Raw genomic sequence first — 15044 nt, forward strand, 5'->3', positions numbered from 1 at the left:
GGTCATTGTAGGATTTTGCATTGGTTTGCAGCTTGTAGCGTAGCGTACTCATCTGCAGATAAGCATTTTTGTTTGCTTCCAAATCCCATCTTACATTTGCTTAGTTATCTAATCTCTCGAACTTGCACATTAATTGAAGTTCCTATCACATTGTTCTTGGCTTATCTCAAGGGATTTCGTTAATTATCTGCCATTGCCCCTGAATGGTACTACCAGGAAGAGGATAGTAGGGCAAATTAGATAGACCATTTTTTTTGTTCAGTACCTTCAACCAATGGACATGCTATGTAACGTGTCTAGAAGATAAGATTCACATGTCGAAGCTTGGTAATCTATAGACTATTTTTCTTCGTGAACTCCTCATCGTTGGCTATTAAGTCATTTTCAATCGATTTGTAGCTAGAATTGTCTTCTTGCTAGATATGATGCATTTGGCTGAAATAATCATTTGTGCGCAGAACCAAGAGGCGGAGAGGAATATCCGTCAAGTAAACGTTTTCATTTTCTATCGACATGTCATATGCTTATTATGCTGAAACGATGAAGATGGCATTGTACTTTAGCTAATCAGAATTCCTGTTTTTTGACCTGAGCTAATCAGAATTCTTGAAGGAGTATGTTTAAACTTTCCAGCCTGGTTAGTTGGTTCTTTCAGTTACGAGTTTGGTCTCTTTTTGCCAAAATGAATTTTTGAATGAACATGCTCCTTTTGTATTACCACTTTGGCCTGAACGTCTACATAATCTGAATGTGCACGTCCTCATGAGCCTGTATGTCTACATGAGGTTGAGCTTTTGTGTTGGGAACAAAAATTCATGATGAAATCTGAACGTGTGTAGCTAGCGTCGCCAGGATACAAAGCTAGCATATTCTTTTTGAACTTAGCATTAAGCAAATCAGCTAAACATGCGGACGCGCCCGCATTGAAGGCGCCATCACAACTCACAAGGGGATATCCGACGATCGAGCTCGAGCGCGCAGAGAGTTCCGCAGGACAGCCATCAGATCATGAGGTCAAGGTGATGTGCGGCCTCCGAAACTGTCTATATGATCGATCATCGATGCTCCAGAGAAACAATAACAGATTATTATTATTTTGCAGGAAAACAGAACAGAAATTGACACGCCAATGCAACTGCTTACCATGTTCAGGACATGACAAAGATTCAAGCAAGACCCCACATTTGCAACGGCGATAGAAATAAAGCAGCAGCCGCTGTTGTTTTTTTGCGGGTAGGCCATCACAATTACGTATTCCAAGTTCTCAAGGAACCATTCCTTAGTTTTTTTGCCGTAAATCACATTACCACTAGTTTGACACACCCACAACTGCTGCATTTTTGCACAACACCTTGCTTGGGAGCAACATAGATTTTTCAGTACTGCTGCATGAAGTTTGACACACCCACAAGCGCTCAAAGTATCCGCATGAATAGCGAGTTGAAACCATTCATTACCTCATAATCCGAAGCATATAGTTACCGCAAAAAAAACTCTAGGCAAAAAGAAGGAACATCCACTGCTACTGCTGTTACATGACAGTTTCCACGGGACGCACGCAACGAGGCCCGGAACAATGCTACTGCAGTTACATGACGGTTTCCACAGGACGCACGCAACGAGGCCAGGAACAACAAAGGCGGTCCTGTACGGTTAAGGGTTGTGCATAAGATCAGGAGGCTTATATTCATACGGTCCAACAGCGTCTTATTTTCCCGGTGTCTACCTCTAGGGCTTTGTTTGGTTGCGATTCCAACTGCTTGATTTCTCTTTTCATCTTACCTGTGATTTGAAGGGAAAATATAACCCTGGGCACCACACCAAGCCCCTTGGGGGGTATTTTCCTGGGTATATGAGATCCCTCCCACCACGGGGGAAAAGTCCCCATTATCCCTGGTGCCGAAATGGCAACAACGGCAGGGAAGGAAATCCCTCACACACAACATACAAACCTTTGGTATAACACATCAGATCACAGCTAAAATTTGCACAAATAATTATCAAATAAAACTACAAAACTCACTACGGGCACATAAAAGAATAAAAATTCAGTACACAAATAATTTTGACTACACCACTACAACTTAAGCTCAAGTTTAGCTAGCACAAAGATAGGAGCTAATGGGTTCTGCGCTACAAAAAATCTGAATTCTCAAGTTTTCATGTCTGAGGCCAAGATACTTCTGAAGAAAATGAGTTGCAAGGCGACAGTCAGTAGTCCTGCTAAGGTCTTTTCCTCCACATCGACACCAGGTACCAATGTTGGCCAAACTACAAATAAAAGTGAGGAAGTTTGCATCAGTTCACAGCAATAGTTTCAGAAAACTAACACTTGACCTGTGCATTGTGTCATCGACGAAAATACAACTTATTAGCTATGCTAACATTTGAACTTCATGTGATTCGCCATAGTTATGAAGAACATCCAGAGAATTGATATTTGCCAAACTTCATAATGAGTACGAGGAGCATGCACAGAATATATTGACAACAAAAATCAAAAGAAAGAAGCTTCTTGGGGCACATCCAACATAACAAAACCATGGAGCAGATTCAGGTTTTTTAACTTAGACAACAATATCATAACAGAGAAGGTCGCCCAAGCAAGGTCGTTCCTGCTACCATTGCAAGTGCAGTTCCATAACCTGTGGATTGCAGATAATTAGATCAGGACAAGCAACATTCAAATGCTTCCTTACAAGAATTCAATACAGTTCATGCATTCTGATGATCAGATCACATCAAGACACCAAAAAGATTTAGGAGAATACTTACTGGAAAAAAATCCATTTTGGGAAGAAAGACTCTCGGAACAAATACTAAACCGTATAGTATTTTGAAACATGGAAAATTATAGTTTAACCATGTCCAGCTAGGTTTACATGATGGTTCCAAGTGAATAACAATCACCATTATTAAGACGAAAAATTAACACCCCAAAAGAAACAGTTTATTTGAATACAACATACAGAACTACAGAATACAGATGCAAACACCAGTCCTATTTGGATTGAATGTAATTTTGTGTGCTCCCCGTTATTTAGAGCTCAACGTAACAACACACACTAATATATATTCCTCACCAAGTCATAAACTGGTTTAAATTTCCATTTGACGAATCTCCCGTTACTTAAATTTCCATTTGATGAAGCAACGACACAAAAAAAGATCCGTAAAATCTGCTACTCCTCGAACATACACTAAAATTGGTGGCACAAAAAAAGTCATCAGGCATGATGCAAGTAGGATAAAAAATGAAGCATGGCCAGAGATTACTAGCTTATGCAAGGAGCATATTGATGCGAGGCAAACCTGCAATCTGCATCGATTTAGAGAAGGGCTGGCCGAGACATGGGCCAGTTAGGGCTTTAGCAGAGGGACGGAGCACTGACTCTATAAGGCCATTATTTCATGTATATTCAGAGAAGATAATTATCAGCAGAGTATTAGAATAACTAATCGCTAGCCAGTGCATCCACACATCAACACATGTTATCCAGTGTATATTCCAGAGAGATGTCATGGAACGAGCATATTCGTGCAGGGCAAAGCAAACCTGGAATCTGTATCGTGTTAATGGAAGGGTTGACCGAGACTTGGGCCAGTTGGGGCTTCAGCAGAGGTGTGTAGCAATGTAAGGCCATGGTTGCGACTTTCGGGTATAGTCAGAAAACCTCTGTCAATTCAAGATGATTAGATCAAGTAGTCGAAAACCAGTGCACCCACACATTCCAAAGTAGTAAATTTTGTCATGATAATTGAGTATCATATTCTGAACTTGACATTGAGGATTTGATCCAGCTACAGTTACTCCACAGCCCCTGTTACCTAAACTTAACACTTGAGGGTTCAGCTTTTAAAACTGAACTTGACACTTGACAATCATGACTGAATACCATGCATAATGCTGAATGATGAACCAGCTTTCTTAGCTCGCACTGCACGCACACTTGTGCTTTTGTTCACCAGTATTGCCGTGTTCAACAAGTTCGCGGTGATAGGAATAGCTCATACCATACGTATAGTCATGAATTGATCTGAAAGTAGCCCTCCAATACCTTTTCCTACTAGTCTATGAATTGTGATTCGATTAAATGGTGGCTGCTGAACCGGCCAACGGTTACTCCAATCATCTCTGAAATAAGTACACGCTAAAACTGACACTGATTGTGCATTGCTGCCATTGTATGCAAATTAGTTGTCTTAACTAGTACAGTAATTTCTCTCTCTGACTTTTGCTTTTTTACTTTGAGAAAGGCACAACCTGAGAAAACGTGAGATGGATTCCTATCAACCAGTGAAGTAAATTTTCTCTTACTTTTCTTCCTCTTAGCTTCATATCAGTCGGCGCTTTTCCATCACCGGTGAACATTAAAATGAATACAATTGTATGATCGCATAGAAGTATAATTAAGTAGCAGCAGCATATACGATCTATAATAATGCAAAGCATAGCCAGACAACCATTTGATGTTGATTACAATCAAAGGTGCAATAAAAGGTCAATGCAAATTGTTAATCTAACAAAAGAGTGAAAACATCATTAATACTGGAAGAAAACTAAATATTACTCCCTCCGATCCAAAATAAGTGTGGCAGTTTTGAACAAACCCGGGCTCAAAACTGCGACACTTATTTTGGATTGGAGGTAGTAGAAAGAAAATATTTTCTATAAAAAATAGAAAGAACATGTCACCTGCAGCTCATACAAAATTAGCAACATCCAAAGACAATCAACTATAATTCAAACTAAATATTTGCCCCCAGCCACCAACAAAGGCAAATGAACTGGAAGCACAATGAGGTAACCATAGGTGTCATACAACCCAAGTAACTAAGTACAGGATAAAGCTCTTCCAAGCCCAATCCCAAGCCCAAGCAAGTAAAAAGGGAGGCAATTTATCCATGATTCAGACCAAGACAAAAGCAGAATAAAAGGTTTCAAACAGAGCATATAGGCAAGCAAAGCATACATGCCAAGACCCAAACATCAGAAAAACAAATTTGACGACCCGTTGGAAATTGCTCTTAACCAAAACTTTTCTATTATTGATTCTCAAGGAAGTTCATCCTACTGTAAGCCTAAATTCTTTAATTCATGAGCAACCCCAATGGACTTAGATAAATCAAGGATGGAGTGATAAAAGACCTGAAGGAAACGGAGCATATTAAAATCCATAGCTCTGGTAAAAGGATGCCCTTCCCACACAGCAGGTCAGTAGCCAAGCAAGCTCATAAAGTCATAATTCATATGATAAATTCAGAGATGCCACCTGCATCATTCAGTATGGCTATGATGAGAACCATGAATAACGACAGAAGAACAAACCTGCAACCATAAAAGACAGCAAGATTACCGGTGGTGAAATACTGTCACGATTACCTACTATTGGATTTGCTGCTGAATTCTTACCACTATCCGTATGGTGATGCAAACGGCATAAATTTGCAGCCAAGTGTACAAATCGTCAGAACTCCTGGTAGAAGAAAACAGAGGAACTTCAGCTGAACTTTACCGTGTAGTTCATCATGCACTGCAAGATGGAGAACCCGTGAGCACGATGTCGATGCGGACCTGGCAGTGTCCATCGTGTCTGACACCGCTTGCCGCAGGTGCCAAACAAAATCCGAGCAAAGACAATGAACATTAATGATTGCAGGAAGTGTATAGAAAATCCATAGTGTTCATATATATAACTATATAAGACAAGATTATTTTTTGCATACAACTGTATCTTATTGCATAGCAGAACTTTTCTATTATTGATTCTGAAGGAATTTATTTACCATAACATCTTAATATTTCAAGGTTTTAACAAAAGATGAACATATAGTTTAGGAATGAACGGACTACATGAGTATGAGAAAACATTCATACCCATTACTACATATTGATAAACTTCATTATCAGTTGTTTGACTTTAATAAACAGCAAGATATATCTAACTCTTGTGCGTCTTTGAAGGTTCCTTAGTTGATTTTGCCATGGTAGGATAAGCACAAATAGCAGCATGAACCTTCTTGTACAGTGCTTCCATGTCATCGGCCGCAATATTCTTCTTGATGTACTCACTGAAGTGAGATTGGTACTTCTTAGGTTGCTCATCAGCTATTGACTGAAATATGGGTAGGGCAGAAGTTAAAACGAGATTCAGTAAGCTGCTTCAGAAATAAGAACAAAGTACCCTACTTTAGGATACTTTATATGGGTGAATCAGGCCCAGATATATCTTCCAGAAAAAATTCATGTATACAACAACGATGGCCCTAGGGAATAGAAATGGCATTATAATACCACGAGGGCAGTGGATCCAACTCACCTTCATGTAGTCAGCAACATGACCTTCATAGATGTATTTGCGGTGAATCTCAGCGCCCAGCTGCTTCTTATCCTTCTTGAAGCGAACAAATCTCTTGTCACTGTGCGAAATACCAAGACCACCATCCAAAGCTCCCTGCAGTAGCCAACAGAATGAAGCGGGTCTCAAACGGATAAACTGTATGCTTCCTAATTCAATAGCTTAGAACCCCCTAAATATAGAATAAAAAAGCAGACCAACAACAGGCAATAAATGCAGTCCAAGATTAGGCATACTTCAAGTCCATGAATGAGCCAGCCGCAGAGCGATCGATCAAACAACACTGTAAGTAAGCTATATATTTTTCTTGGCTTTCCATGTTTACCAACTACATCCTTCAAAATGTCTATTATTTAGATTTCTAACCTATCCAGCAAAATTATCAATCATGCATTCAAGATCTGTAGGTAAACAAAATAAAGGAGACTTTTCACCACAAATCTCATCTAGCCATCACAAATCATAGCATCAGAATAAGAGGACAAAGTTTAACAAAGTCACAAAACAAAAGAAAATTAAAGCATTACAGCAGCAGCTCACCATGGTAATCCTGGAAAGCAAAGACTTGTCAGTGTAGAAGAGGTATGTGAAACCCTCTCTGCCTGATCTTCCTACTCTTCCTCACGACTGCAGATGAAAAGAAAAGCAGTGAACTTGAGGTCCTGATCTCATATTCATACATCCAATTTTTTGCCAAGAAAAGCAAAGTAAAAAATCTGAGAACTAAAACCAACTGATACAGCTGCGGGAGCCCAAATAGTTCTGCATACAAGAATCTTTATTTCCCAATAAGAAAACTTCTCCATACCAAGTTGTATGTTCTTCGACACTTTCAATGGGAAAAATATTTAGCAATAAAATTGGTCATTGAAGCTAAAGCACCATTCACCTATGCAACAAGAACATAAATTAGTATCAGAGTTCTAACATCAAGTGTAGGTGTAGTCCATAGTGGTGCTAACTACCTGGAATACCTAGCAATTTAAAATATATGCTTGAATGAAGCAGCAGAATGAGACAAAAAAGGAAGACAAGAGTGAGAGCAGGGAGGAGAGCGGAGGTGGAGGCAAACCTGAACCGCCTCGGCATCCTTGCTCCTGCTCCTCCTGTGCCAGGAAGGAGAGGGTTACGGACCATTGTGCACAAGCTGCAGGTGTCGGCGCCCATCTTCTGAGGCCACCGCCCGCCGCACGAGCCGCCGCACCACCGCACTGCACATGCTCCTCGAGGAAAAGGCAGAGCATGGCCAAACTAAATCTCATAATCCACCATAAAATTTGGTTAAAGATCACAGTCGGCTAACTAAATCAAAATTGTTCCAAATTTATTAAAGATTCATTTATCCGCCAATATAATAATCACCATGCTCATCTATTAGACCTAAAATCTCATAATCCACCAAACATCTTTCATTATCATCTCAAGACACAATCACCTCATAAATCACAGAGCAATTTGGTTCAATATCGCAGTCATCTAACTAAATCCAAATTGTTTAAGATTAATTAATCCACCAAACATCTTTGACATCTCCCAAGATCACAATCTACTAACTAAATCTATTGAAAATCTCGCAATCCACTTTGAAATTTGTTCAAGATCACAATAGCCTAACCACACCCAAATTGCTCCATGTTTACTAAAGGCCCATTTATCCACCAATATAATAACCACCATGCTCACTTACTAGACCTAAATTAACATAATTCACCAAACATCTTTGACTAACTCGTCAAGATCACAATCACCTAACTAAATCCAACAAAACCTCAAAATCCACCGTGAATTTGCTCAAAAATAACAATCACCTAACTAAATCAAAATTGTTTCAAAGTAAATTAAAGAACGGTTTATCCACCAATATAATAATCACCATTCTCATCTACTAAACCTAAAATCTCATAGTCCAACAAACATCTTTGACTATATTCTCAAGACACAATCACCTAACTAAATCCACCTAAAATCTCATAATCCAGCGTAAAATTCGGTTCAGTATCACAATCACCTAACTAAATCCAAATTGTTCAAGATTAATTAATCCAAACATCTTTGAATATATTCTCAAGATCAGAATCAACTAACTAATCCATAAAAAAATCTCATAATCCACCATAAAATTTGGTTTAAGGTCATAATCGCCGAACTAAATCCAAATTGTTTAAAATTTATTAAAGATCCATTTATCCACCAATATAATCAACATGCTCGCCTAGTAGACCTAAATTTGGATAATTCACCAAACATCTTTTACTACCTCCTCAAAATCACAATCACCTAACTAAATGCAACCAGAACCTTATAATCCATCGTAAAATAAGGTTAAAAGATCACAATCACCTACCAAATTCAAATTGTTCCAAATTAATATAAATTCTATTTATCCACCAATATAATAATCACCATGCTCATCTAGTAGACCTAAAATATCATGATCCACAAAACATCTTTGATTATCATCTCAAGACACAATCACCTAACTAAATCCAACTAAAATCTCATAAATCACAGAGAAATTTGGTTCAATATCACAATCATCTAACTAAATCCATATTGTTCAAGATTAATTAATACACCGAACATCCTTGACTATCTCCTCAAGATCACGGTCAACTAAATCCATTGAAAAATCTTGTAATCCACCATGAAATTTGTTCAAGATCACAATCGCCTAACTAAATCCAAATTGCTCCATGTTTACTAAAGAAGTCGCGACTTCCTTGAGACTGAGGTTTCTACCTCTAATGGCTTCTTCATTTCCTAAGAGAAGTATATCCAGGATCTTCTTGCTCGTGTTGCTCTTACTGATGAGCACACTGTCGAGACGGCTATGGAGCTCAACATCCACCTTTGTGTCCACCTCTGCTCCCTGAAAGTCCGGACAGGCGTCCGTTGCCTGGTGACGGGTTGCTATATGTGCTGTCTTGATCCCACATCCCGTGTTCCCTTGCTGGGTGACACCAAGACCGCACGCTCAAGCACCACCAATGGCGAGCAAGAGCTCGGACAATCGACGCATACTTGAATTTTACCCACGGGACGCGCCCGAGAACACGACGCTACCTATCATCAAGGCCAAGGGCGCACATTAGGGGAACGTGGGATGCTTAATCAAGTGTGTGACACAAAATCTGCAAACAGGACAAGAACACCAAGCCGAACAGCGGGGAACAAAGAGTGCACAGGCACGTGGGATGCTGGATCAAAGTCCATCTGCTGCCACTACCCCCATTCTCTCCTCTGTTGCCTTGTTTACTAGTTATTTTCAATAGTTGCATCATCGCCTTGAGTCACTTGTGTGGCCCTCATCTTTATCCACCAATATAATAATCAACATGCACACCTACTAGACCTAAATTCACATAATCCACCGAACATCTTTTACTGGCTTGTCAAAATCACAATCACCTAACTAAACCAACCAAAACCTTATAATCCATCGTAAAATTAGGTTAAAAGATCATAATCACCGAACCAAATCCAAATTGTTTCAAACTAAATTAAATATCTGTTTATCCACCAATATAATAATCACCATGCTCATCTACTAGACCTAAAATCTCATGATCCACAAAACATATTTGATTATCGTCTCAAGACACAATCAACTAACTCAATCCAACTAAAATCTCATACATTACAAAGAAATTTGATTCAATATCACAATCATCTAACTAAATCCATATTGTTCAAGATATACACTGGACATCTTTGACTATCTCCTCAAGATCACAATCAATTAAATCCATTGAAAAATCTTGTAATCCACCATGAAATTTGTTAAAGATCACAATCGCCTAACTAAATCCAAATTGCTCCATGTTTACTAAAGAAGTCGTGACTTCCTTGAGATTGATGTTTCTTCTACCTCTAATGGCTTCTTTATTTCTTAAGAGGAGTATATCCAGGATCATCTTGCTCGTGTTGCTCTTACTGATGAGCACACTGTCGAGACGACTATGGAGCTCAACATCCACCTTTGTGTCCACCTCTGCTCCCTGAAAGTCCGGACGGGCGTCCGTTGCCTAGTGACGGGTTGCTATGTGTGCTGTCATGATCCCACATCCCGTGTTCCCTTGCTGGGCGACACCAAGACCTCATGCTCAAGCACCACCAATGGCGAGTAAGAGCTCAGACAATCGACGCATACCTGAATTTTACCCACGGGACGCACCCGAGAACACGGCGCTACCTATCGTCAAGGCCAAGGGCGCACATTAGGGGAACGTGGGATGCTTAATCAAGTGCGTGACACAAAATCCGCAAACAGGACAAGAACACCAAGCCGGACAGCGGGGAACGAAGAGTGCACGGGCACGTGGGATGCTGGATCAAAGTCCATCTGCTGCCACTACCCCCATTCTCTCCTCTGTTGCCTTCTTTACTAGTTATTTTCAGTAGTTGCATCATCGCCTTGAGTCACTTGTGTGGCCCGCATCTTTATCCACCAATATAATAATCAACATGCTCACCTACTAGACCTATATTCACATAATGCACCGAACATCTTTTACTGGCTTGTCAAGATCACAATCACCTAACTAAACCAACCAAAACCTTATAATCCATCGTAAAATTAGGTTAAAAGATCATAATCACCGAACCAAATACAAATTGTTTCAAACTAAATTAAATATCTGTTTATCCACCAATATAATAATCACCATGCTCATCTACTAGACCTAAAATCTCATGATCCACAAAACATATTTGATTATCGTCTCAAGACATAATAACCTAACTCAATCCAATTAAATCCTCATAAATTACAATGAAATTTGGTTCAATATCACAATCATCTAACTAAATCCATATTGTTCAAGATATACACTAGAAATCTTTGACTATCTCTTCAAGATCACAATCAATTAAATCCATTGAAAAATGTAGTAATCCACCGTGAAATTTGTTAAAGATCACAATCGCCTAACTAAATCCAAATTGCTCCATGTTTACTAAAGAAGTCGTGACTTCCTTGAGATTGAGGTTTCTTCTACCTCTAATGGCTTCTTTATTTCCTAAGAGGAGTATATCCAGGATCTTCTTGCTCGTGTTGCTCTTACTGACGAGCACACTGTCGAGACGGCTATGGAGCTCAACATCCACCTTTGTGTCCACCTCTGCTCCCTGGAAGTCCGAACGGGTGTCCGTTGCGTGGTGGCGGGTTGCTATGTGTGATGTCTTGATCCCACATCCCGTGTTCCCTTGCTGGGCGACACCAAGACCGCACGCTCAAGCACCACCAATGGCGAGCAAGAGCTCAGACAATCGACGCATACCTGAATTTTACCCACGGGACGCGCCCGAGAACACGGCGCTACCTATCGTCAAGGCCAAGGGCGCACATTAGGGGAACGTGGGATGCTTAATCAAGTGCGTGACACAAAATCCGCAAACAGGACAAGAACACCAAGCCGAACAGCGGGGAACGAAGAGTGCACACGCATGTGGGATGCTGGATCAAAGTCCACCTGTTGACACTACCCCCATTCTCTCCTCTGTTGCCTTCTTTACAAGTTATTTTCAGTAGTTGCATCATCGCCTTGAGTCACTTGTGTGGCCCTCATCTTTATCCACCAATATAATAATCAACATGCTCACCTACTAGACCTAAATTCACATAATCCACCGAACATCTTTTACTGGCTTGTCAAAATCACAATCACCTAACTAAACCAACCAAAACCTTATAATCCATCATAAAATTAGGTTAAAAGATCGTAATCACCGAACCAAATCCAAATTGTTTCAAACTAAATTAAATATCTGTTTATCCACCAATATAATAATCACCATGCTCATCTACTAGACCTAAAATCTCATGATCCACAAAACATCTTTGATTATCATCTCAAGACACAATCACCTAACTAAATCCAACTAAAATCTCATAAATCACAGAGAAATTTGGTTCAATATCACAATCATCTAACTAAATCCATATTGTTCAAGATTAATTAATACACCGAACATCCTTGACTATCTCCTCAAGATCACGATCAACTAAATCCATTGAAAAATCTTGTAATCCACCATGAAATTTGTTCAAGATCACAATCGCCTAACTAAATCCAAATTGCTCCATGTTTACTAAAGAAGTCGCGACTTCCTTGAGACTGAGGTTTCTACCTCTAATGGCTTCTTCATTTCCTAAGAGTATATCCAGGATCTTCTTGCTCGTGTTGCTCTTACTGATGAGCACACTGTCGAGACGGCTATGGAGCTCAACATCCACCTTTGTGTCCACCTCTGCTCCCTGAAAGTCCGGACGGGCGTCCGTTGCCTGGTGACGGGTTGCTATGTGTGCTGTCTTGATCCCACATCCCGTGTTCCCTTGCTGGGTGACACCAAGACCGCACGCTCAAGCACCACCAATGGCGAGCAAGAGCTCGGACAATCGACGCATACCTGAATTTTACCAACGGGACGCGCCCGAGAACACAACGCTACCTATCATCAAGGCCAAGGGCGCACATTAGGGGAACGTGGGATGCTTAATCAAGTGTGTGACACAAAATCTGCAAACACGACAAGAACACCAAGCCGAACAGCGGGGAACAAAGAGTGCGCAGGCACGTGGGATGCTGGATCAAAGTCCATCTGCTGCCACTACCCCCATTCTCTCCTCTGTTGCCTTGTTTACTAGTTATTTTCAATAGTTGCATCATCGCCTTGAGTCACTTGTGTGGCCCTCATCTTTATCCACCAATATAATAATCAACATGCACACCTACTAGACCTAAATTCACATAATCCACCGAACATCTTTTACTGGCTTGTCAAAATCACAATCACCTAACTAAACCAACCAAAACCTTATAATCCATCCTAAAATTAGGTTAAAAGATCATAATCACCGAACCAAATCCAAATTGTTTCAAACTAAATTAAATATCTGTTTATCCACCAATATAATAATCACCATGCTCATCTACTAGACCTAAAATCTCATGATCCACAAAACATATTTGATTACCGTCTCAAGACACAATCAACTAACTCAATCCAACTAAAATCTCATACATTACAAAGAAATTTGGTTCAATATCACAATCATCTAACTAAATCCATATTGTTCAAGATATACACTGGACATCTTTGACTATCTCCTCAAGATCACAATCAATTAAATCCATTGAAAAATCTTGTAATCCACCATGAAATTTGTTAAAGATCACAATCGCCTAACTAAATCCAAATTGCTCCATGTTTACTAAAGAAGTCGTGACTTCCTTGAGATTGATGTTTCTTCTACCTCTAATGGCTTCTTTATTTCCTAAGAGGAGTATATCCAGGATCTTCTTGCTCGTGTTGCTCTTACTGATGAGCACACTGTCGAGACGACTATGGAGCTCAACATCCACCTTTGTGTCCACCTCTGCTCCCTGAAAGTCCGGACGGGCGTCCGTTGCCTAGTGACGGGTTGCTATGTGTGCTGTCATGATCCCACATCCCGTGTTCCCTAGCTGGGCGACACCAAGACCTCACGCTCAAGCACCACCAATGGCGAGTAAGAGCTCAGACAATCGACGCATACCTGAATTTTACCCACGGGACGCACCCGAGAACACGGCGCTACCTATCGTCAAGGCCAAGGGCGCACATTAGGGGAACATGGGATGCTTAATCAAGTGCGTGACACAAAATCCGCAAACAGGACAAGAACACCAAGCCGGACAGCGGGGAACGAAGAGTGCACGGGCACGTGGGATGCTGGATCAAAGTCCATCTGCTGCCACTACCCCCATTCTCTCCTCTATTGCCTTCTTTACTAGTTATTTTCAGTAGTTGCATCATCGCCTTGAGTCACTTGTGTGGCCCGCATCTTTATCCACCAATATAATAATCAACATGCTCACCTACTAGACCTATATTCACATAATGCACCGAACATCTTTTACTGGCTTGTCAAGATCACAATCACCTAACTAAACCAACCAAAACCTTATAATCCATCGTAAAATTAGGTTAAAAGATCATAATCACCGAACCAAATACAAATTGTTTCAAACTAAATTAAATATCTGTTTATCCACCAATATAATAATCACCATGCTCATCTACTAGACTTAAAATCTCATGATCCACAAAACATCTTTGATTATCGTCTCAAGACATAATAACCTAACTCAATCCAATTAAATCCTCATAAATTACAATGAAATTTGGTTCAATATCACAATCATCTAACTAAATCCATATTGTTCAAGATATACACTAGAAATCTTTGACTATCTCTTCAAGATCACAATCAATTAAATCCATTGAAAAATGTAGTAATCCACCGTGAAATTTGTTAAAGATCACAATCGCCTAACTAAATCCAAATTGCTCCATGTTTACTAAAGAAGTCGTGACTTCCTTGAGATTGAGGCTTCTTCTACCTCTAATGGCTTCTTTATTTCCTAAGAGGAGTATATCCAGGATCTTCTTGCTCGTGTTGCTCTTACTGACGAGCACACTGTCGAGACGGCTATGGAGCTCAACATCCACCTTTGTGTCCACCTCTGCTCCCTGGAAGTCCGAACGGGCGTCCGTTGCATGGTGGCGGGTTGCTATGTGTGATGTCTTGATCCCACATCCCGTGTTCCCTTGCTGGGCGACACCAAGACCGCACGCTCAAGCACCACCAATGGCGAGCAAGAGCTCAGACAATCGACGCATACCTGAATTTTACCCACGGGA

At 40.3% G+C, this 15044-nt stretch overlaps 1 protein-coding gene across 3 annotated transcripts; it reads right to left on the reverse strand.

The window, feature by feature from the left end:
- Nucleotides 1–1953: 1953 nt before the first annotated feature.
- Nucleotides 1954–12093, reverse strand: LOC125510892 (large ribosomal subunit protein uL18-like). 3 transcript variants are annotated; one of them, XM_087521931.1, is made up of 8 exons: nucleotides 7432–12093; nucleotides 7168–7248; nucleotides 6900–6986; nucleotides 6321–6455; nucleotides 6018–6116; nucleotides 5414–5534; nucleotides 5150–5329; nucleotides 1954–3676 (listed from the first exon to the last, which is right to left on the reverse strand). In XM_087521931.1, exons 3-6 carry the CDS (start codon nucleotides 6900–6902, stop codon nucleotides 5502–5504), a joined length of 270 nt encoding a protein of 89 aa, XP_087378057.1. In that variant the 5' UTR covers nucleotides 6903–6986; nucleotides 7168–7248; nucleotides 7432–12093; the 3' UTR covers nucleotides 1954–3676; nucleotides 5150–5329; nucleotides 5414–5501. The 3 variants fall into 3 exon arrangements, with proteins under 3 accessions (XP_087378057.1, XP_087378055.1, XP_087378056.1); XM_087521929.1 differs by having other exon boundaries at nucleotides 1954–5329; XM_087521930.1 differs by lacking the exon at nucleotides 7168–7248 and having other exon boundaries at nucleotides 1954–5329.
- Between the last annotated feature and the right edge of the window lie 2951 nt (nucleotides 12094–15044).

This window comes from Triticum urartu, chromosome 5A, assembly GCF_056163025.1.
Source record: "Triticum urartu cultivar PI428250 chromosome 5A, HENAU_Tu73, whole genome shotgun sequence".
NCBI lineage: Eukaryota > Viridiplantae > Streptophyta > Magnoliopsida > Poales > Poaceae > Triticum > Triticum urartu.

Bases quoted from the DNA above. Each gene is read 5' to 3' on its own strand.
- LOC125510892 (XM_087521930.1), bottom strand. The intron at 6,117-6,320 runs GTGAGTTGGATC...CCCATATTTCAG, and splicing joins ATGTTGCTGACTACATGAAG to TCAATAGCTGATGAGCAACC. The intron at 5,535-6,017 runs GTTCATGCTGCT...TCCATCTTGCAG, and splicing joins TGGAAGCACTGTACAAGAAG to TGCATGATGAACTACACGGT.